We start from the raw sequence: 24,845 nt of genomic DNA, 5'->3' as shown, positions 1-24,845 counted from the left end.
CAATCTCACTCCAAATCACTAAATGAAACATTAGATCCATGATATAAACAGTGCGCCTCTTCCTCTTCTGCATAGCTGTCGTCAGACTCAGCATCAGTTCCAGTTAGAATTACTCTGACCTGATGGTTTCGGTTGTCATTGAAGTTCAGGCTTTGTCAAGTCATCCAGTGACTTCCAGGAAAGTTTCATGGCGCACCTGCCCGGTTCCCGTGAAGCTGTGTTCTCCATCCCTGCTTTCCGCCAGTCCCTTGCAAGTTTCTCGCTCACTCCAAACTTTCTTTCAGCTGCTCGATTACAGTTTTTGACTGAATATTTCACTATTTGCAGCGAGACAACGGCTATTTCTACAGGAGTCATGTGCAGTAGAGTGCGAAGTGACAGTGGTACAGGAGTAAAAGTAGTACTAGATACTGGCACACGAGCCTAGAGCGCCCTTTCGTCGCTGTCAGTCTGAAAATTTGAATATGTAAGTCGCTCCGGAGTATAAGTCGCAGGGCCACCCAAACCATGAAAAAAAGTGCGACTTATAGTCCAAAAAATACAGTAGGTATGCTGTCTGTGTGTCATTCAAAAACATTTTCTCTGCAGTCACCTTCTCAGTGTATTTAGCAATAGGTGAAAGTAAAGAATGCTGTGTATGGCACCAGGGAAATGTGTGTGTGTGTGTGTATTCCCATGGTTCTCTTCGCTTAAAGTCTGTCATCATGGAAATAAGTTCAGTTGATCAGATAATGGGGTCTCACGTGGTTCATGGTGGGTGTTTGGGGTGAATGAGGCGCAGTGTATGTGAACAAGAATGTCCCAGGACAGTAAAGCAAACACACAGAGCGCAGTAACCTGTGAAAACGAACTTAGTTACCACAAAAAAATAAATAAAACCAAGTGCGACAATAAGAAATGTCAACTAAAACAACTAAATCTACAATGACATGTTTTTATGCACATCTTTTCATTGCAGGGATTTAGAGGGGAATCTTCTTGAGACAATTGGAAATGCGTCGTTCCACTCCTGCCATATGCTCACAGTCCTGTAAGTGCATCTGTGTGATACGGCCCATAACATGTAGGCCTCAGATTCCCTGTTGGAAGATTAGCTAAATCGACACTGACACCTGATGTTAATACGGTGTGAAAGCAGTCACAGTCTGTACCTTTGTGAATACCTGTCTGTCTTCTCAGAGTGCTCCAGAGAAACTGCATCAGCCACATCCACGACCAGGCCTTCTCTGTGCTGCAGAAACTCGGAGAACTGTGAGTGAGCTACTGTGTAAAGGAATTAGATAAAGTCTGTTTGTTGAGATTTTCATCATTTAGAGGTGCGCTATTGGGCTGTAGGTTTTCAGTCAACTAACAGAGTTCTTCTCTCGAACAGAAAATATTCCATTCCACCTTGTGATGCCATGTGTACCATTACAGGAAGTGCTCCATATTACTTCACTAGAATCATTTGAATAATTTCAGCTTTGGAATTTCCAGTCTTGATTGAACTAAAGGTAAAAAGTAACTTGAAAACTACCACTACATGACATCACAAGGTGGAACAGAGCACTTTGAGCTTTGGAGATGTGGACAGGATGACTCAACATGTGTGAATGAAACAAAACACAATCTTGTGAGTACAGTTTGGGTCAGATACATAGTCATCTCTATAGTTTTAATTGTTTTGTTTTGTAGACATCTAACCAATTGACAGGACATTTCTATAGTCGACCAAGAAATTTCTTTAGTCGACTGCAGCCCTAATACTCTATGTAATGTTTGAGTGGAGTGTCTGCTACAGCTTACATACATGGAGATGGAGATTTTAAAAATTATTATAAAAGGACATCAATTAACAAAATATGTAACAGAAGAAATCAATACATACAGACTGTTGTTCTTTTACAAATTAACAATATAGATAAAACAAACAAATAAATAAATTATTTCAGCATCATATGGGATCAAACATATATACGTATATGGGCCCAGTCAAGCAGAAGTAAACAGCAAGGCCAAAAATTCAAGTTAATGCATCTGATATAAAAATGTATTGAACATATAGCATATGTACTCTAGTTTATGAAACTGTTTACCTTTTTTCTGTACCATTTTTGGTTCTAAAGTTACATACGTTTAAACAGACCATGTATGAATCATGGAACAAAAATTATACCTGCAAATCATGTAAATAAATTGATGTTTTCATCATATCTTCTGTTATTTGATCTTTGAACTGTTGATGAAGGTACATGATAAAAATTAGCTTGGAAGGACTGACATATTTTATAGAAATAGTTTCCTTTCATTTTGAAGTAATATTAAAGTATTTGGAAGAAAAAAGCTGACAAATGATGTAAAATCATGCACCTTCTACTTGCTTGCACAATTTCCCCTCTGTTACTTTTCCCTCCGTTACCATGACCTTTCTTAATAAAAAATCTCATTACTCAAAAAGTAAGAGGTTTTTCAACCTAATCTTGTACCATATGGTAGAAAACTATATGAAGTAAATATTCAAACCAGTTTGTTAAGGATGTGTAAGTGAGAACTGCTAGTTATCACTGTTTGTATTTACTGCCCAAAAAGTGCTGCATATTTCATTCCCTCCGTTACTGACATGAGTTTTTTAAATTTTTTGTCAACAACTTGAAAGAATATCACAGGTTTAACTTTACCCTGTTGGAGTATTAACTCTTTCCTACATTCTGATACCTTACTTATGTCAATAGTCCCTCTAGTTTCTGAATAAGAGCTATTTGAATGTAAAAAATCTGCCCCTGTTTCCCTCCGTTACCACTTGACCTGACCCATATCTCCAACAGACAAGTAGGTCACTTCACCAGGCCAGGTTAGTTACAGGTCAGATCTGTGGAGAGATGATCCCGCTAATACTAAAAATTCTCTATGGAAACAAGCAGCAGATCTCCCATCAGAAAAGTTACATAGTGCACCTTTCAAAAGTCAGTGTATGCTGTTTTTAATATAATAACATAATATTTAATACTTTAAAAGCAACAATATTTTTATTGCATTTTATAACACAAGATTCATAAAGCACTGGTCATAATTTACTCACTACACATTTAGTGATGGAAAACTGTTTCTTCCATCTGCCCCTCTGACCAACACCAGCCTCTCACTGTCTCCACACTGGACCATGATGAATGAGAGAGTATTCCAAGTACATAAGTAGCAGGATATTAAAATTGGGGCTGAGCAATATGACAAAAAAAAAAAGAGAGGAAGTTTTCAAGCTTAGTTTAATATGAACATTAATGACAAACAAATCAGCTGCCTTCGTTCCCTTAGGTCACTCCATCTAGTGTTACCAAGAGGTTTGATTGAAGTGCCACTCCTTGCTAAACCAGATTGGAGAGGACGTAACCTTCAACAATTTCGCTCCTGGTTGGCTCTTTGGTTGCTCTTATACTGTGGTCAGAATTCCAAATATTTAATTTGATGAGCTTCATTTGGCTCGGGCTAAACACTATGGGTGACGTCACACTCCCTCAGTCCACCTCTTTATACAGTCTATGATAAAGGACACAAGGTTTTTACTGAGGCTTTAACACATCAGATTTCTTGAGCTCTTCTCCAAACCACATGCTTTTAACTGACAGAGGATTTTAACTCCATTAAAAAGACCAAAGTCCCAATGAAAACTTTATCTGTCCCTCATTTTATAGAGATTCAGAATTCCATAGTGTGGCTTCATCTTCTGCAAAATTTAAATTGGAAAATTGCACAACAATCTCCCAAGATGCATGGACCGATGAAAGAACTTTGATTATGCACAGCAAAACGGATGGAAAATAATACAAGCAATAAATAATACGAGCAACGCGTAGCTTCTTTCAACAAACTGTGATCTGAGAATCATGTCTTTCTAAAAACCCAGGGCTTTGAAGTTTGATTAAGTTCCCTCATAATAAAAGTTCAAACATGACTGCAGGCTGTCTCTGACCCACTTTGGGAAATGGCTTGGTTGGTTTTGCATATTCCACAAAAGCTCCATTGAGTAAATATGAAAGGTTCTGCTAATGGCGTCCATTTTGACTCCTCATCCAGGGATATTGTGCTTGGAGTTTTACTCTGATGCTGAATAAGCTGTTCTAGAAAGTTGGATCTTAAATTTAGTCAGTTGTCAGGATAGAAGCTATAGATTGTGTCTAGATTTTATCTATTTGAAGCATTTTCAGCAAGAAAAAGCACAACTATGGTTTTATGAGTGTATTAGTGTTTAGAATACCACAGTTGTCCTGTCGTGGTCAGTCCTTTTAAAAAATACATTTTGGTTTAGATTATTAGTTATTATTAGGCTACTTTTCATCTAATAGTAGAACTTTTAACGTGAGGTCAGAGGAGGTTTTATCCTATCTGGGAGTCTCTTCCATTCTTTAATACATTTTAGTGAGAAGTTTAGTTAGTGTTTGATTCCCCAGAGACTGAAAAAGGCCTAAACTTTATTATTTCACAAATCCAAAATATCTCTCTGTACTTTTTGAACAGATGGATTTCAATCTGGGCCCCACTCCTGGGCCTCAAGTCTGACCAAATGTGATTGTCCAGTTTTTTCAGTGATGCACGTGAAACAAAGGAGCTCATTGGTCCAAACAAAATTGCATTTCTTTTACCTTAGATTAAGAGAGTTTACAATTTCAAAATCTGCAATGTTTTTCAGTCCCCTGTGATTTACCTTTCTTTTATACGCTTTTTTACATTCTTACTTTGTTTTGATACAGACAGACCACGCATATCCCTGATACACCTGTCAATCATGCAAACTATGAAAACTCTCATCTTCATAGTTGTATCTATTCTGGATCCCACGCAAAAACAAAGATCCATTCATTCACATAGAGCTGGTGTTGAATGTCTTACCCAAGGACTAAAATATGAGACATGAATTGAAAGTTTTTAGCAATGTAGTAGTTAATTCCACAAGTTTCCGTAAATTTTTTTCTGTTAAAAATAATAATATAAATACATAAAATAAAAGACAATAATAATAATAGACACCTCTATCTTTAAGCGCTCATGATAGGGGCCGTCGTGATGTAAGGGTGGCGAGGGTCTTTAACACTGCATGCAACTTAAATTTTATTTCAAGTCTGTTAGTGAAACTTTATAAACCACAAAGTTGTTAAAACATTTTGACAAATATTGCATTTTAAAAGTGCTTATTGGACTTAAAACAACCACGTTTTGCATATTAATTAGCATGTAGCTGCTTAGCCTCCACAATGTCTGTGAACTCTTATTATTTTAAAATTTCTATGGGAGTCTATGGGAAAAATGAAGGGAACGTGTACTTCCGGAACTAGAACAAGGACTGTTGAGCTCCATAGTAGCATTTTTGTAGTGAGTTATTTTAGTTTATCTGTTTTTTCCACATTTGGGTTTCTATTTGTATAAGTTAGTCAGTTGGATTGTATCCTGTAAAACCCACGTGTGAAATATATGTTAATGAATGACTTCCAAGAGCATTAAAAAGGTCTAGTGACGGCACATGAAAATAAATATGAGCGGTAACTGGCAGGTCCCCACAGACACTAATGAGCATGTTAATGTAATTGCTAACTGCCTTTCACATTTCCTTATAATTTCCACCCACTAAAAGGAGCAATTTGTAGCTCAAAGAATGTGAATGGGAATCCGGCAATGAACAAAATGATCAGCCTCAGGTGAACTGCCCCTTTGAATGGGAGGGCACAGAGGGCACTCATTAGCCCTGAGAAGTAAATTTGAGCATGTTTGGCTACTTACAGAGATTTAGCAAAATTCAGATCCTAGAACACAATAGAGCCTTAGTGTCCTCATTTGAAATTCCATAAATATAAAATACATTCAAGGTTATGAAGTGCAATATAATGCAGAAATCTTCAACCTAAACTTTATAACTTATCTCACCTTTTCCTGCTGTTGAATGTCAAAAACAAAACATATTAGTGTATTACAATTCTAAAATCCTTTTAATTCATCCACACTTTACAAAATTTATGAAGTTATTATGAAACTGGTCTTCAGAAGCTGAACCATATAACATGTAACTAGTAATTTTATAATGAAGTTTTTGGAGAATCAGATAATAATCAATATTCAAACTAGTATTGAAGCTAGATACTTATTTGAGCAGGTATCTATACTAAAAAAGTCACATTCACAAGATAGAAATGAACCTTTCCTGAATAGCTTTAGAATCATGTTGAGCTTCATCAGAACAATTATAAGAGCACGTAAACCGTTTTCACACACCACCACTGGACAAGGAACAGAGAATCCTAGCAGGATCATGTCCCAACCATCAGACAATGTCCCATAGCAGGCTGCTGGGTGTCCACAGAATCATACACCTGAGGAAATAAGCTGCGCAGCACCACGCTGCAACTGAGGCTCACACAGATACACTATATGCATAAATGTTAGGCAAGTTGTGTTCATCAGGGTTCATTTTATAGAAATGTTAATAAACTTCAAACCTGAATAATTAAGAAAGTAAAAAAGAGAAAATATATCTGTGCACAATTATTAGGCAACTACGATATTAGAATTATTATGCAACTATATGAAAAATGAACATTCTTCATTCTTAAATGTGTATTTTCATTTGTCAGAATAGTAAACAACTCAAAATTTAGTAATAAACATTTTTGATGAAAAAAAAAAAACAGTGACCAATAGAGCCACCCTTGTTCATAAGCCTTCCATGCAAGAAATCTTGATCTGTTGATGATCAACTTATTGTGCAGCAGCAACCACAGCCTCCTAGACACTGTTCAGAGAGGTGTATGTTTTTCCTTCACCACAAATCTCCATTTTAAGAAGGACCCAAATTCTCAATAGGGCTTAGGACAGGTGAGGAAGGGGGCCATGTAATAGTTTTTTTTTTTCATCTTTAAATAGCCACTAAACACCAAAACCACTTTTTTTTCCTACCGATTAGCTGTGTAAATGGGTCTAAAATAGAAATGTATACCTCCCTCTGGCCTTATTTTGGAATTTTAGTGCATATTTGTTACAAATCTGACTTTTGGGTCAAAGTCATGTCTGTAACAGCCTCTTTAGGATCAACTATGGCCAGAACATTTGAATTTCTGAGTTGGACCAACAGCTGCTAATGAGTCAGATGCAGCGTTATTACATGATGAGCACAGCCCATACCTGGCGTAGCCACAGTGGAGTGTGGGGGAAGCGGAGAGCAGCTTGTATTTCCCTCTGGAGATGTTAGCATTGTTGGTAGCACTGGGATTCTACAGCTTTGATAAAAGGAACACTATTTGAAGGTGAGTGTGTTACTGCTTAATAATTTAACTTACACTACACATCATTTGCTAGAAGATTGTAAGGGCTTAAAATGTGGTATAAGTTTGGTCGATAAGAGAAAGGTCTTTGAATGTGTTCCCTTTTTAAAAAAAAAATATATATTAGAGTACTGTGTATGTCGCGGCCATTTGATTCTGAGGGGAGCTGAGCACCGTGAGATTGTGGATATACTGTATCGATAAACTGCATGACCGTTCTCGGGTGTCTGGTCCAGTCAAGGCTCCTGAGCGCACATCTCGTCCCCCTGCACATGATGTGCAGTAGTGGTATCCGCCCGTCCCTGCTGAGAGCACTGCTCACCCCATGGAGAACATGGGGCTTCAGGCTGCAGTGCTGCACACAACCCCGGTAACACTGGGCTTATGCTGGGGCAAGCACATCAATTTGCATTCTATTTTAGTCACGTTAGGATAACATGTATAAATTATAGCGTAAAGACGATTTGTATTAACCAAGCATGAAAACGATTTTGTTTGCATTTACAGATGAACAAATTGCTTCAGTCCACTGCAAATTACAGAATGTGAAGATGCAGAGCTACAGGAGAGCAGAGCCACAGAAACAAATCAGACATATTTCAGATCCATCCCCCTCAGGTAAATGAATAAATTACTGTGTAATGTGTCTGTTAAAATGTGATTATTATACATTACTTACCTACCCGAGTATATGTGGTTGCCATGCAACTCATATCTTTACAAACACTTATTAAGACTGCTAAATACCATCTTGACATGATATACACCAATGCTTTTGGCTCTCTAGTTCAATGGCAAAATTTGCTGCTAATGTCACAAAATGATAATCTGTTTCAGAGTACAAACTGTGGAGGAACCATCTTTCCTGTGTCCTCCTCCTGTACCATTGGCTGCACTTTCAGCACAGGCCCTCAATTCATCTGGCATCTTTGGAGCATCTTCTACAAAAATGGCTTAACTCTTCACATGATTACACAATATTACATTTGATGCATAGTTCTATTCACCAGTAGTAGTTACTTATATTTGATACATATAGAAAACTTTAATAAAGATGACAGATAAACATGTTGGCATGAATGTACAATGTCTGTGGGTGTCAGTGTAGCCTCAGAGCAGTTGTATAGTGATTTAATCATTGTATTCAAGTGGTCAAACTTGAAAATCAGTAGGTACTTATGGAATATTTAGCATTTTAGAGGGTTACTGTATAATACTGGGCTAATTTAAACATCACAGCTTAGACGACTTTATTTATTATCGTGCATACTGGTGTTTTTTTTATTATTCTGCTGTGTCATTCTCTTTAAGACTAAACTGACTTACTACTATTCTGTTAAAAAAAAAAAAAAGTAGTATTACACAAATCTATATAGAGAGATTGCAGGACCACAGATCCATTTTATTATCTTCCCTTGTGTAACAGACTAAGACTTGCTTGTGTGAAATTAATGTTGTAATGTAACAGTAATCCTGAATCATCAACCCAATAAATGTGTCCCTTGGCTAGTATAATTATTTGGTGTTTTTACATTTTATTATTTAAAAAGAATAGTGAACTCATACGTGAAACTGCATAATCGCAATATCCTTCCTGATCTGGTGATCCCAGTGAACTCACGATTCTGTCTGTCTCTGATTGATAACCGCACCCGTCAATTTGTCCACCCATCAATATGAGAGGCTCTTTATTTGTAATGGCTAAGGTCTTGGCTGATCCGACTCTAACTGACCCTTCTTTAACCTTTCTGGACACTCTGCAATCAATACCTTTTTACCTTGTCTCATTTGGCTGTGCATTGGTCTAGCATTCCCAGGTACTCGCTTTAGAGACTCATTAAGTCATCAATGTTCTTATACGATTTGGCTGCAATGTAACAAACCTGTACCTACAGAGAGGTTTTTAAAGGGGCAGTACTTCTGTGAGCTGTCTCTCTCCGGCCCTTTTGATGCCATTATGCCTCTGGGGAGAAGATAAGATGTTTTTTTTTCTTTTTCTTTTTCTCTTTCTTTTTGAAGTCTTCTGAGTTGAAGTGCACACACAGGCTTTCATAACAGTAAAAGCATCATAAAGCCTAATAGCAAAGATGGGCAGTTTTATTTAGTTGAGCTTTTTAGTACATTGTGTTTCCTGAAATATGTAATATATTTATCAATGTAGCAGCACTCTCTATTGCTTTATGTTGAAAGAGGGTATTATGCAGAAGAGATTTTCTATGATATTATAACACTGTTCCCTCCCTCCGCAAACATATGCCTGAAGAATTTTTTATATCATCCATCTTGTAATTAATTTTGCGATCTCTCCCAGGGTGATACAAAACAATACACTACAACTTTACAAACCTGATGCGATGTGCAGAAGTGTTGTGATGGCACTCTGCAGAGGTGGGAATTTGCTGTGACTTGGGACTAGACTCGGACTTGAGGCCGGTGACTTAAGAAGACTTGGGAAGCACTTTTAAATCTGAATTCTTTGTATTCTGACTGTAATGATTCACGCTCAGATCTTGTCAAGACATTTAAACAGGAAAAATTAAAACTAGGGGTGTCAAATTATCGTGTTAATTGCGATTAATTAATTACAGTCATATTTAGCGCGTTATGTTTTTTAATCGCGTTAATCTAATTTTTAATCTGTAACTTTATTGTTTCTGTATGCGAGTTGCTTTATTATAAAACCTGTTTTTATGTGTTGTTGGGACACACACACAAAAAAAACACATTTATAATATTTTTTTATTTCAGGCAATTCCACTCATTGCCGGAAACCCACACTAAACGTGCGCAGTAAGAGCGATGTAAACGTCATGTTAAAGTTGGCGGCGTCAGTCGCACAATGGACGATGTCGAAGAGCCAGTAGAACAGAGGCAGCAGTGCACAGGTAAAAACGCATTCGTGTCTTGGAAATTATTCTCCCGACGTGAAATAGAAAAGAAAATAACAAATATAAAATCGCCTACAAGTTAAATGTCACTGGTGAAAACAACCTGCATAGGCTCATGATGTCTGCACTACTGTCCTATAGTGACCTGCCACATGAGGGGACACGCACACAAACACACACAAACACAAACACAAACACAAACACACACCTTCATCATCGTCATTAATCTGAGAACGCGCAGACAACGTTTCCTTCCGTATTTACTGCGCGGACACCGCTGTTCTCCCGTGTGCCGCGTACGTTTTCTCGCGTACGCTGCGTAAACCGCGCTTCCTCCTGTGCGCCTCTAAACCAGAACTAACACCAAGACTAAAACCGGGACTAACCCAGTCCAGGACTAAACCAGGACTAAACCAGGTCTAAACCAGGACTAAACCAGGACTAAATTAGGACTAAAGCAGGTCTAAACAAGGACTAAAACCAGTGATCCCATATATAAAGCATTTCTCTATCAATAATATTTTTAATATGGTTAAGGAAAGACTGGACTTTTTATTGTCTTTAAGTAGACAAAAGTTATTATGTTCAGATTTCCTAGTCTTTGCTACTTTACAGCAAACAGTTTCTTATTCATGGAGACTTGGGCTCAACAGACAATTTGGAGAGATTTGTTAAACAATAAATGACTTTATAAAGTAACTTTTTTTTGTTCTATATCAGTCTTTTGATCTGCCACAATAATGTAATATTGAATTTAAATGAAAATACCTCAAATTGAAGCTTTTCTCAGCCATTTTTAGATGAGATTAAAATGAGATTAATTAGATAATTAATTACAGGTCATAATTAATTAATCTATCAATTTTTTTAATCGCATGACAGCACTAATTAAAATACCACATATATCTCAAATTACCCTTCAAGTATGTTCATGTACACTGTTATATAATGCTGACGTATGTACAAGTTAAGGCTTTAAGAGCGAGGGTGGTCCTTCACAGGCTTTGTAATGACAAGGTTTAACACTGCAGATACCGCCACTGATTATATATAAAAAGTGCTGTATATATTTTTTTTATGATTATGATTGATTACCACCATTGTATTAAAAAAGAAAAATGACATCATCAGCTCCTGGATCACCCAGACAGAATCCAAATCAGAACAGCTTATGTCTTGACCAGTTCTCCTTTAATACATTTGCAAACCTTACACAATGTCTAAGCTGTTATATCATCTCTATATAACTCCTTAAAGCTGACACTCCCTACAGCAGAATTTGCCTGATTTTGACTGCGATTTGCTTCTCCTCGAGCTCGACCCGAATTTTCTGTCTTTGTATGCGATTTTGAAGCCACTTTGAAGCCAACTTGTGTGTGTAGTGTCTGTGTGACTCTGAGCTGCTATGTCATATATATCGTAACCACAATGCAACACCACAGACAGCATAGGAACATAGGTGCAAGATACAAACAGGAAATAGCAAAAACAATGAGAACACTTTACTCCTCACCTCTCGTAAAGTTGTAAATATAAACTGCAGCATCTCATCCACATTATCCATAGAATTTGCGCTCTGCAAATAATGACACCCAGTTCACAAAACAGCGCTGTTAATCCATTTTGAAAAATACTTTAAAAATAAAAAGGCAAAAGTAGTTCCTCTGTTTGTCTGTTTACATCCACGCAGTGTGTGGATCAGGGTGAAGCTGCAGATTAGCGATAGTGACAACTACTTATGCTTTAAAAATCATGCATCTGAAGTATAGAGGCTTTGCACCGTCACGTGACCCCTATAGCAACGGTACCTACGTCGCCATGACACCGGGCACGCTATGCCATTGACTTCAGTAGCATCGAAGAAACATGGGCAGGTTTTGTTGTGTATTTGGTTGTTCTAGACGCTCTGAAAGGGATAAAATTAATCGTTTCTTCACTGTTCCTCTGGAAATTACTTATCAGGAGCTCAAACAAGGGAATTATCGAAAAAAGACGCGGATTATGGCTAGCAAAAATAAACCGCAAAGAGATTTTCTCTGGTACCATCAAGACACCCGAAGTTTCATCAAGGTATTTGCTATTTAAATTGTTTTATAGCTTATTTAATGAGAGAAGCACATTTACTGAACTAAAATTTCATTTATTTATCCAGGAAAACCTGCACTAGTTTACAATTCAACGAACCCACATTGGGCTCCTATGATCAACATGACGCACGAGTCCAAGAGTCTGTGAGCCGAACCTCGAAAGGATCAGCCATGAAAAGATCCTCGTCAACGTTAGAAAGATCCTCTTGCAAAAAGTGATTAATTCTAGAAGACATAGTTGTGGATAAGCAAGGCAATAAAGAAAACATCAGTCCTACGACGAGTGACATGTTTATATGTGCATTGGAACATACAGTTTCTACTGCCACTCACACTGCAAATGTTTTCTTTTTTAAATTTTAGTTCAGTAAATGTGCTTCTCTCATTAAATAAGCTGTGAAACAATTTAAATAGAAAATACCTTGATGAAAGTGACGTGAGTGTGTCTTGATGGTACCATAGGAAATCTCTTTGAGGTTTATGTTCTCTAGCCATAATTACCGTTTTTTTTTTTTTTTTCGATAATTCCCTTGTTTGAGCTCCTGATGAGTAATTTCCAGAGGAACAGTGAAGAAACGAATCGTTTTATCCCGTTCAGAGCGTCTAGAACAACCAAATACACAACAAAACCTGCCCATGTTTCTCCGATGCTACTGAAGTCAATGGCATAGCGTGCCCGGTGTCATGGCGGCGTAGGTACCGTTGCTTAGGGGTCACACGACGGTGCAAAGCCTATATTGCACCACATTTCACAAATAGTAATAACACAGTTTTGTCTTGTATCTAAACTCAAAGTTCAGTGCTATTATCATTTGAACACTTAAAAGTCTCAAAGTGAGTGGTTTTACTCAGACAGGAAACAGCAGCCATGAGGTGCACTCACAACTGTGTAGCCTGTGGTCTGCAGCCGTATCCCACTGCAGTCTTTATGATCAGAGATTTACAAATCTCATAAGATTCTCCTCGTGTCTGTGGTGTGCAATTTTTGTTGCACGTTTAAAAATCTTTCAAGACTGAAAATTCTGTAGTGTGTGGCGGCCTTTAGTATGAGCACCTGTGGGCACAATCTCTCAGTAAGTCAGGTGAAGTGTGTGGATCTTCTCAAACTGCTCTGACAATGGATCTGATAACCGAATGAGCTGCACGGATACTTTTGTCTGAGACTTCTGTTATTATTATAATTGTATTTTATTGCCCTGTGTTGTTGTTAGCGCCTCTCTAAAGACAAATATAAGGCGTTGACTAACCAGAACCCCATCAGAACTGAAGAAGCCTCTTGCATGAGTTGTGAGACTAACTTGACCAGCAAGATTAATTCTAAAAATATTTGTGAGTTCACATCTGATCACTGATGCAGTTTCCTGGTTAACCATCAGTTCAAACCAATCACAGAGCAGCTTTGTGGTTTGGGTGAAGCTAAAGGTGAAGCAGGAATGCTTTTTGTTCAGATGCATGGAACAAAAGTTAGATTACTCACATGTTCTGCTGTTAGCATGTTCGGCTAGACCTGTCATGATAATTAATTTATCCACTAATTGTTTAGAATATGACAGATTATCATGGGTACATTGTCCTTCTACTAGTAGGAATCTTTGGATATTTTTCTGCAGTACGATAAGATTTGAGCTGTTGAAGGTTAATTTAGGAGCTGAAATTATAAGATAAATTCATTATTTAACAATATTATACATTTAAAGTACCTTTTGGGGGATAATTCTAATTTATGGTTTGGTTTCAGTATGATAATGATAATTTATCATCTGTATTTACTTCAGCAATATTTCAGACTTCAAAAAATATTATCATGACAAGCCTATGTGTCATTTCACCCAATCAGATTCAAATATTTGTCGGGATGCTCTCTCTTTTTCCAACTACTTTCCGCAAGAAAATTTCCCTTTGATTTGTAGCACACAGCTTTTGACAATATGTATTCACTCCAACAACTTTTGACCAATTGACACAATTTTATTTCTTTTGCAATGGAACCAAACCAACCATGAAGATTAAGGGATAATTCTTTCCACATTCTTTATAGCACACCCTTGAAAGCAATCAATAAGTTGCAATACATCCAAACATCCCCATCCTCACTTTATTTTCAGTCCGCGGGGCGCCAGCAGGGGGATCTCACCCAGGGTGCCAATCAGTGTAGAATTGCTACTGCATCTGAAACTACACTGGCCACATCCTCATGCCCTCATCCATTACAAAGTCCTCCTTATCACCTTCATCTCCCTCTGCAACCAGGCCCCATCCTACCTCCCAGACCTGCTGCACCCCCACACTCCATCCCTCTCCCTCCGCTCCTGCGACACCAACCTCCTGCTCCTTCCCGTTAGGACCAAGCTCCGAACCTGCAAAGACAGAGACTTCTTCATCATCACCCTCACCATCCCTAAATCCATGTATCATTCATTCAGTTGTGTTTCAAAATAAAACCAAAATGACGAAAAACAGATAACAATATATACAGTATTTTTATTTTTTTTTTCAAGTTTTTGATTTTGTGTTTAAATGAATAATGAAAAAAATGGATAACGTTTCCCATTTGCTGGACTTTCTTGCCATATACAGACTGAACCAGGACTGATCCAGGACTAAATTGGTCTCAGTCCCGGTCTCGGTCCCGGTCAGGTCCCCTCAACATTCTACGCAGGCACACCTCTGGGCCTGTCCTGACACTCGGTCCTGGTTCAGTCCTGGTTCAGTCCTGGTTCAGTCCGGCATCGCAGTTTAAGTCACAGAAATGGGAAACAGGCCGTTATCCGTTTTTTACCATTATTCATTTAAACACAAAATTGAAAACTGAAAAAATTAATAGTTATCCGTTATCTTTTTTTTTGTTTTGGTTTTTTCATTTTGGTTTTGGAGACAAATAATGATGAAAATATATATATTTTTTTTCATTTTCTTATTTTTGATTTAATTTTGAAAAACAAATGATTGAATGATACACGAATATCCCTCCCCCAGCAACTCTATAAATGTACCGATCTGTTTACAGTGGCTTTTAATGTTTCATATTTCTCGATATGATTCTGTTTTTTTATCTTTATGGTATTATTTGTCTATTGCTCTTTTGACTGTTTTAATATTTGTTTTGTAAAGTGTCTAAAACATAAATAAAATGTATTATTATTACATACACTGCTGCTCCAAAAGCTCTTAGCACACACGGATTCACTATGTAACAACATGCATATGACAACAAACTAGTGCCAAGAGTGCCCATGGCTCTGTCTCTCAGTCCGTACACCCTGCAGGTTATGAGCTAAGTCTGTTTGCATTTGAATGGGTTTTATTTTTCACATCTGTTATCCAGTTGAGTCATTATCCAATACACAGCAGCTTTCATTTGATTAAACTGTAAGAATCTTACGCTTTGAAGACCTCCTCACGTGTTCTCTTTTCCACACAGGGATTTATCCAACAACAAACTGATGTCGATCCCTCCTAATCTCTTTGTCTTACTGGGGGACCTGCTCCAACTGTGAGTACTGATCAAATATACAGTACAGCATGCGCAGTGTGTACTCTGGCCCAGATACTTCATGAATATGAAATAGGCCCCAATGCTAACATAGACTACAGTACAGTACTGCTAATTCGAGAGCAGAATACGTCATCTTGTAAAATAAATTGTAATCTAAGTTTAATGGATGTAGTCTCTAGGATGTAGTCTTCAAGACAAGCTCAATTATGAAAAGAAAACATCGTATAATTATTTCATTTTGTCACTGTGATCAGAGTCAAATGCATTATGGTTTATGAATGATTGAAATACTTTTTGTGTTTACAACGCCACATTTAGATTGTCTAGATATGTCTGAAAGTACATTTTTATGTATTTTGTTCTATACATATTTAACTAGAGCAGGGATCTCCAACCTGTAGCTCAGGAGCTACCAGTAACTCACCACCCCCTTCCACGCAGCTCGCTAAGGGATTTCTGAATTATACATATTGTGCTTAATGACTCAAATTTGATGAACTACCATGGAAAATGTAACATTTTGAGGCCTACCTTTGTGTACTAATAAATGGGTAAAGTTTTATGTTTTATAGGCATCTAACTGTTCAACATCTAAGGCTTTTGTATGCTCAATTTCTTGTGGCCGCTAAAATGAGTAGCTCTTTGGCATTTTCTTTTTGTAAAATATAACTCACCAGAAGAAAAAGGCCCCTGAACTAAAGGCTATAGTTAACACAACTTTTCTGTGGGAGGGTCCCCACCTGCTTGATGTTCTTGCTTTGCCTGGAATGTCCCATGTTATGACTTTAAACATTTCCTTCTATCATTTATTCATTGCGGCTGTTTCTCTTGCTCAAAAATATTATCATTCCTTCTGTGAATAGGGCCAACTCCACAAATCTGAACTGTAATGTAGCGTAGTGCTGTAACAATAACATTTCCATGGAGACAAGTAGGTGGTGGACCCTCCACTAGAAATGTTTCGCAGTGCACCTTTAACTGTTAACACAAACATGTCAGTTTGATAGTAACTCTTCATGTTAATATTGAAGCTATTGAATTAAACATTTTTTTGAGGAAAATATTATTATAGTATTGCTAGTTTTTCATCAGTTCCTGTTTCATTTAAAGGTGCACTGCGTAACATTTCTAGTGGAGGGTCTGCCACCTGCTTGTCTCCATGGAAATGTTATTGCTTTGTTCCACAGTATGGATTAAACCTGCCTATCACAATGGAGACAAGCAGGTTACAGCACTCTGCTACATTACAGTTCAGATCTGTGGAGAGTCACTTGTATTTTTGAGCAATACAAACATCTGTAATGAATAAATATTTGATGTAGCCCATGTGGTTAATGTCATACCATGGAACATTTCAGGCAAAACAATAACATCTGCATGGAGACAAATTGGTAGCAGACCCTCCACCAGAAAAGTTGCACAATGCACCTTTAAAAATAAGGCATTTTATGTGTAAAACTGCTAAGAATGACTGTGAAATGTATTTCTGATACATACACTTGAATAAATTTAAAATGATTTGTTCATTTTGTAGACATATTAGACTATAAAATATATACAGAAGGGGTTTTGGACATCTTGTTTGGTTTTACATATACTAAATACTTGTTACCTATCCAGCCAGAAGCACACACTTTAAAGGGCCCATCTCATGAAAAATCAACTTTTCAGAGCTTTCTACCTTCTAAGAGTGATGTGTGGGCCTTGTATATGTCGCTGAAGTTGTTTTTAGATTGATTTGGCATTTTTTTAAACAAACTGCAGCGTATTTCTGCCACCCTCCCACGTGCCAAGGAACTAAAGCTGCTGCAACAATGACACGGCCAGCTACACCTGTGACGCGTTTGACATAGCAGAACACGCTTCGCACCCACCCCCTCCCCTGCTCCACCTCCTCCGCCCCGCCTCCGCTCCACCTCCGCTCCACCTCCACCCCGCATCGACTAACAATTCCCACATGAACACCTAAACAAAAGCGACAGCATAAGCTCATTGTTCTACACTGCAGTGAACACGATATAATAAGTTTATCTACTAGTGTTTATTAATACTTTATTGATCAGTAATGTTCAACTGATGCCGACGCGGTGCTTGCGCTTCGTGCACCTCCAAGTCGTCGTCCGATTCCGGGTCCAACACATGCGGCTGAACATGCTGTATCGCCATGATGAATAAAAGTTTATTCCTACCACTATCAAGGTGCACGTCTGTCTCCCCCTCCCTCCCTGAGATGGACGGAGGAAGGGCGGCTCACTCAGAGCCTACGTCACGTTTGGAGGGCGGAGCCTGTGCTTTCTCAGGACGGGCAGGGGGATGAGCAATAGTCGGCCTTTCATAGTTCCTGGTCTGTGACTGCCTCCAAGAAATCAGTAAGATTTCATAATTATTGTGTAATGGATGTTCCAAAACCCAAATTGTGCTTGTATTTGTGCAGAAGATACAATGTGAAAAGAGATATTTTGCATGAGATGGGCCCTTTAACAAAAATGTACAAAGATGAGTGGGTCTGGAAACAAATCCTATCTCCTCGATTTTATAAAAATGATTGACAGGCAAATTAACCAATCAGAGTGACACATGATCCATTTGTGTCAGTGTGCAAAAAAACAAAAAAAATTACGCTGAGGACTAAGAAAAAGCACAGATTTCTTAACTATTATCAAGTAAAGTCAGGTAACTCAGATAGTTATATATTTAGTTCTGAATGTTGAAGAATGTTTTGAGAGGAAACGTCTCTTGTTCTGAACTTGAAATGAATGTTGAAGGGACTGGCTGGTCAGGCATAGATAATAGTACTAAATATTGCTGAAAAAAAGATTTGCTTACATTTTTGGAATCAATAAATGCTTTAATTAAACAAGTGTAATTAGAAACATGTAAATCTCTGAATATAAATGATTGGTGTTTGTGTTACGCATGTGCCCACTAACACCAAGAATCTGCACTGTTTTGAAGTATTATATATTGTGTAAGAATATAAATTCACCTTTCTCTTTTTAGTAATATCTCATACAACCCCATTTTGGAGCTGAAGGACAACCACTTCGACAAGCTGCATAAACTTAAATCATTGTAAGTGCACGGTTCATTATCATATTCTTTTTTTTATAAACCGTAAATTAGTACAGTGATCTATAATGAAGTGACCTTCTTTGTACTGGCTTCTCCTCTTTGAATGTACTCAGTGTTTTATCTGTATAGCAGGTGGTACTGTAATGCATCTACTGTGATTTTCTCTGTGCGAGGTTGTTTTTCTTTGTTTACAACTTTCTACATTGCAGCTATTGAAAAGTGAAGCAAAATATATGGAATGATGTAGAAAGAAAACAAGTGAAAAAAAAAAGTATTTTTCATGTTTTAGCTTCATAATCCTCAAGTAGCAGTAGTGGTAAGCGTACTGCAAATTTGTACTCAAGTAAAAGTTTCTTGGCTAATAATGTTCATGTTTATCTAAGTAAAAGTACTAGATTGCATGAAAAACACTACTCAGAGTAAACTAGTTTCCTTTTACACTCTATTTCACAAGCATTTTAGATCACGCTTTTACACAAAACTTGATCAGTCATCACAATTCCCACAAGACGAGATAATAAACTGGTTCCACGAGCTCCAGTTCAGAACGTATTTATTTCATTTATTTTAAATTTTTGATCTCTCTTTAACTCACCCATCAATCAGAACATGAAACAATCTCCTTACATGAGATTAAAGATGTAAAAGGGTTAAAAGTATGTGCAAGTACGGGTTTAAAAGTCTACAACAAAAAGTACAATTATCCTAAAAATGTACTAATTTACAATTACGTGAGTATTTGTATTTAAAGTAATGAATGAGTGGCCATTTAAAAGAAAAAAATCTAAAACAAGAGTCAAGTTATTTTGAGTTAATTTTTTGTTCCATATGTGTTCATTCATAGTTCTAATGATTCAGTGAGCATGTACAGTGTAAATAGTCATGAAAATAAACCAAAAAGATAAATGAATGAAAATCTGTATGTGTCCATTTGCTTCATTAGACCAAATCAATGTGCCTTTTTTTCCTGCAGGAGCATCGAAGGCATTGAGATAGACAACATTCAGAGGAGGATGTTCGAGCCGCTCAAATACCTGACTCACATGTAAGTCAACTCATTTTTAAAGACTTTTTATTAAATGTGCACTATGTAACCTGCTAGTTTAATCTATTACCATGGAGACCAGCAGGTGATGCATGCAAACAGGCCAAGTTACAGGTCAGATCTGTGGTGAGTAGGGGTGTAACCGTACACAATACTCACAGTTCGGTACGTACTTCAGTTTTGAGGTCACAGTTCAGTTCATTTTAAGTAATATTAAAAAAATTAAAAAATAATTCCTTGTAAACAACATTTTTCATAAAGTAAAGCGCAGCACTAACAGTTTCAGGATGAAGTGTTACTCAATCTTCATATTTTTGGTCAGAAAAAACAAAGTAATAAAAAGTAAACACACTCAAATTGCACGAATACACTCATGCACAGCTCTGCAACGAACCAAACATGCCGTACAGAAACAGTTCAGCACGAATACATGTACCGTTACACTCCTAGTGGAGTTAAGTTACTGGCATACTGTGGAATATTCACACAATAATATATCTCCATGGGGACAAGTACATTGTGGACTACCCACAAAAGTTACTTTTAAAGGAGATATATTGTACAAATGTTTTTAATTTGAGATGATCCGATATGGATTTCTTCTCTTTCTCTGTCTCTCTTTTACTTTTTTTTTTCTTTAAGCTGATACTAATATTTGCAATACTGATATAAGCTTTTAAAATCCATTGCAAGGACAAAAATGTGATGTTCACAAATGAACAAACTAGGACAGATACATGGGCTACAGAGACTGAGGCAGTGCAGAAATTGTTTTTTGCCAAATATCAGCAAAATTTTCAATATCGGACCAACATTGATATCTGTGAAAATCCTCCAATATCACTGATAACTGATAAATCATCCCTACTTTTAATGTTATAGTGAATTTTCCTTATCATTTAAACTTGTGTTTTTTAGTGAGAATACATGTTTGAACAGTGGCGAACCCTGGACCTGGACCCTGGGCCTTTACTAGGACCAATTGCTGGCTATTGTGACATCATTTATTAAAAAATAAATAAATAAAATAAATGAAGCGATCACACATTCACTTACTTCGTATATTTGTTTAATAATCATTAGCTGGTGTTCAACAACTACAAGCGGATGGATCCGTGGCCAAGCTCTGCGGGCTCTGAGCTCTTGTTCTCAGGTCTTTCTCTTTCTTCTCCTTCTTTCAGCCACCTCCGATGCTTCCAAATAGTCTCATTTATATACAGTCCCTGACAAAAGTCTTGTCGCTTATCCATTTTGTAGAAACAAAAGCTTATAACCTGACTTTAAATTAATCGATTGGTTTTAGAAATGTCTCATATGAAAGCTAAAACCCTCCCAAATTATGCTCAATATACTAAAATAAATTTGCTTCACTGAAGAAAGATTGATCATTTAATGAACACAGAAAGGTCAGATTTTGGCAAGACAAAAGTTTTGTCGCCTACAGTAAACTGAACAAATAATTTACTTCAAATACAAAAATATGTTGCATAACGTCAGTGAATGAAGTAGTGGTGCTGTGAGATCCATATTTAATATCTTGTATGACTTCCATGAGCTTGAAGGACGCATCCATGCGGTTCAACAATGATTCATACAATTTGTTGATGAAGTCATCAGGAATAGCAAAGAAAGCGTCTTACATGCCTCCCAGAGTTCATCAAGATTCTTTGGTTTTGCCTTCCATGCTTCCTCTTTCATTCTACCCCAGACATGCTCAATGATGTTCATGTCTGGTGACTGGGCTGGCCAGTCCTGGAGCACCTTGATCTTCTTCGCCTTGAGAAAACTTTTGATGTAGAGATAGAAGTATGCGATGGAGCACCATCCTGCTGCAAAATTTGACCCCTTTTTATGGTTGGGAATGTAAGAGGGAGCTAATACTTCTTGATATTTTAGGTTATTGATATTGCCTTCCACCCTGCAAATGTCTCGCACACCCCCATACTGGATGGAACCCCAGACCATGATTTTTCCACCACCAAACTTAACTGTTTTCTGGGTGAATCTTGGATCCATGCGGGCTCCAGTAGGTCTCCTGCAATATTTGCGGCGGCTGTGATGTAATTCAACCGAGGATTCATCTGAGAAATCCACCTTCTGCCACTTTTCCAGTGTCCATCCTTTTAGCAGGCTGTGGGCCTTGGCAAATGCCACACGGTTTTTTAATTGCCTTTTGTTTAGTGCTGGTTTCTGTGCACTGATTCGACCATGGAGGCCATTTCGAGACAGAATTCTACAAACTGTTGTGGTTGACACAGGGACTTGAGGTGACCAGGCCTGGTGGAGTCTGCTGCAGTGGAAAAGGGGCCTTGGATTTTCGAATCAACAAACGGTCCTCCTGAGCAGTTGTCTTGCGGGGTCTGCCGGACCTGGGCTTGTCAAAAACATCTCCAGTCATTTCAGATCTTTTTCTTATTCTTTGTACTTGACGCTGAGACACATTGAAGGTGTCACCACCTCAGCAGTGGATCTGGTCTTCAGCCTCTTGATAATTAACGCTTTGGTCTCAGGGTGGATCTTAGGCATGTTGTCAGAGGTCAAGTTGCAGTTGATGTGAAGGTCTGGTGTGCTGGGCTTCTTTTTATACACACCCACTAATTGATTGATCAGTAACTGATCACAGGTGAGGCTGTAATCTAGGATTGGGTGCATCATATGACAAGGCGACAAGACTTTTGTCTTGCCAAAATCTGACCTTTCTGTGTTCATTAAATGATCAATCTTTCTTCAGTGAAGCAAATAAATTTTAGTATATTGAGCATAATTTGGGAGGGTTTTAGCTTTCATATGAGACATTTCTAAAACCAATCGATTAATTTAAAGTCAGGTTATAAGCTTTTGTTTCTACAAAATGGATAAGCGACAAGACTTTTGTCAGGGACTGTGCGCTATCACCAGGGTATTCACAAAGGCCAGAAAGATGTCACGATATGATCCCGCCCATAACTCAATGAAATATGATTGGCTAAGACAACTGTCAAATTCAAGCTCATCCCCACATTGACTTGAACTGAACGGGCCTTCGTTCCAGCCATCAAAGGCCCTGTAGGTGTTTCTTTAGTTCAGTGCTGGAGGAGCAGTCACTGATTTACCCAGATACCATTGGAAGAAAAACTGTGATTGGTCCATTTCCATCCCATTATGTTAACCCTTTGTTTCCCCAAGAAATATTTGTCCAAGTTTATAACAATGATCTAGAAATTATTACTAGTGTAGTGTTTATTACTCACGGAATACAAAATATTGAAAAAATATATTAGTAGTACAAAAATTCTTTCAATATTTTTTCTTGGGCCTGAGGGTTCACCTCTGTGTTTGAATATACAGTCTTACGTTTGAGGCTGGAGTACTGAAAAAAATCACATATCCTGCTCATAGATTTGTACTTACTTGAGATTCTATGACGAATGCAGTCTATGGGTCATACGTGGAGGTCCAAAGAATAAAAGTTTGAAACCGAATGTCATACTGGTAAAGGTTAGTGACTTTGTTTCCTTGCACTGTCTGAGAATGGAACTCTTCCCAAAGCAAGATTGTATTATTGACTAGTCTTTTTAAAATACTTATGAACACCCTGGCACCTTGTATTGATTTTGCAGTTCATTTAAGGAAAAAAGAAGCTAAAATTATCACAACGACTCTGGAAAAATCGATATGGTCTTTAAAACATGAATAAACACTGGACCTGGAGGAACATGAAGTGAAAATGCAGGTTTACTTTTGTGTTTTGTTTTATTCACTGATGTTTAATACAAAAAGCCTGCATATTTAGCCAGAGTTCTTCTCTCAAACAGAAAACACTCTGTTCCACTTTGTGATGCCGTGTGGTGATACAGGAAGAGCTCCACTGTGTTTTTCACAAGAACCATTTGGATAATTTTAGCCCTGGAATTGCCTATATCGGTACTAAACTAAAGATAAAAGTTAGCTGGTAACATGAAAACTACCACCATATGACATCACAAGGTGCAACAGAGCATTTTGAGCTTTGGAGATAAAGTAATAATAAATAATATATAAATGTTACTCAAACATGTGTAAGTGAAACAAAACACAACTCCAGGTATGTTTTTGATGAGGGAACAGCATTACAACATGGCTTAAAGTTCGTCGCTTAAAGAGTTGATTTTGTATAACATAGAAAACGAATAAACATTCAAAACATTAATGATTCCACGACATCCTTAACAAACACATAATAATAATAATACATAACCAAGAGTTCAATGTTGCATGGTACATGGTCAACAGGTTCACAAGCCATGGCATCCAGAGTTCATCAGTTTTGACAGCACATCAGTTCCACGAGAGAAATACAGTAGCACCAGGTCATGTTCAGACATGGCCTATGTTTTGACAGCCTTTTACATCAGTACGACACATCCAGCCTCGTGGTAATGGCACAGGGACAGTCCGAGGTCAAAGAGGTTTTATGAGAGAAGTTAATGCACCAGGGGTCTCCAACCTCCTCCACAGACATATTCTTCACATACAAAAACGTGAGAGAGTTAGTCCTCTTAGTGGTTGAGAAATCAGTATAGTAGATATAACACTGAAACCTACTGTTACATGATTATAAACCAAAAAATATTATCCATGAAGTGTACTGTATTTTTTGGACTATAAGTCACTCCGGAGTATAAGTCGCACCAGCCAAAAAATGTGTAATGAAGAAGAAAAAAAACATATAAGTCACACTTTTTGGGGGAAATTTATTGTATAGAATCAGAGACCAGGAATCGACATTTTAGTAAGTAAGCATTTCATCTTGAGAGGTAAAAACAATAGAACAACAGGTTGTTAACGTAACAAATGAACAGTTATTCAGATAACTATAGCATAAACAACAGAACAGAACAAGTTTACCAAACTCTCCATCTCACTCCAAATCACTAAATCTATTAAATTCTTCATGCTCGGTGTCACTTCTGAGCAACTCCATGACCTCCGGAGGTAAACGGAGCACCAGTTCCT

General features: G+C 37.6%; 1 protein-coding gene across 1 annotated transcript in view; it reads left to right on the top strand.

The window, feature by feature from the left end:
• rxfp1 (relaxin family peptide receptor 1) overlaps positions 1-24,845 on the top strand; it is a 181,038-nt gene that overhangs the window by 133,689 nt on the left and 22,504 nt on the right. Inside the window, exons 10-14 of the mRNA XM_055159625.1 lie at positions 959-1,030; positions 1,180-1,251; positions 15,680-15,751; positions 18,755-18,826; positions 19,800-19,871. Of these exons, the coding sequence (XP_055015600.1) occupies positions 959-1,030; positions 1,180-1,251; positions 15,680-15,751; positions 18,755-18,826; positions 19,800-19,871 (360 nt within the window). The remainder of the gene's footprint in view (positions 1-958; positions 1,031-1,179; positions 1,252-15,679; positions 15,752-18,754; positions 18,827-19,799; positions 19,872-24,845) is intronic.

The sequence above is a fragment of the Boleophthalmus pectinirostris genome, unplaced genomic scaffold, assembly GCF_026225935.1.
Source record: "Boleophthalmus pectinirostris isolate CB_2022bp ecotype Guang Dong unplaced genomic scaffold, ASM2622593v1 HiC_scaffold_23, whole genome shotgun sequence".
Classification (NCBI taxonomy): Eukaryota; Metazoa; Chordata; class Actinopteri; order Gobiiformes; family Gobiidae; genus Boleophthalmus; species Boleophthalmus pectinirostris.
The sequence above is the reverse complement of the archived record's forward strand: the minus strand, read 5'-3'. Positions and strand labels throughout refer to the sequence as shown.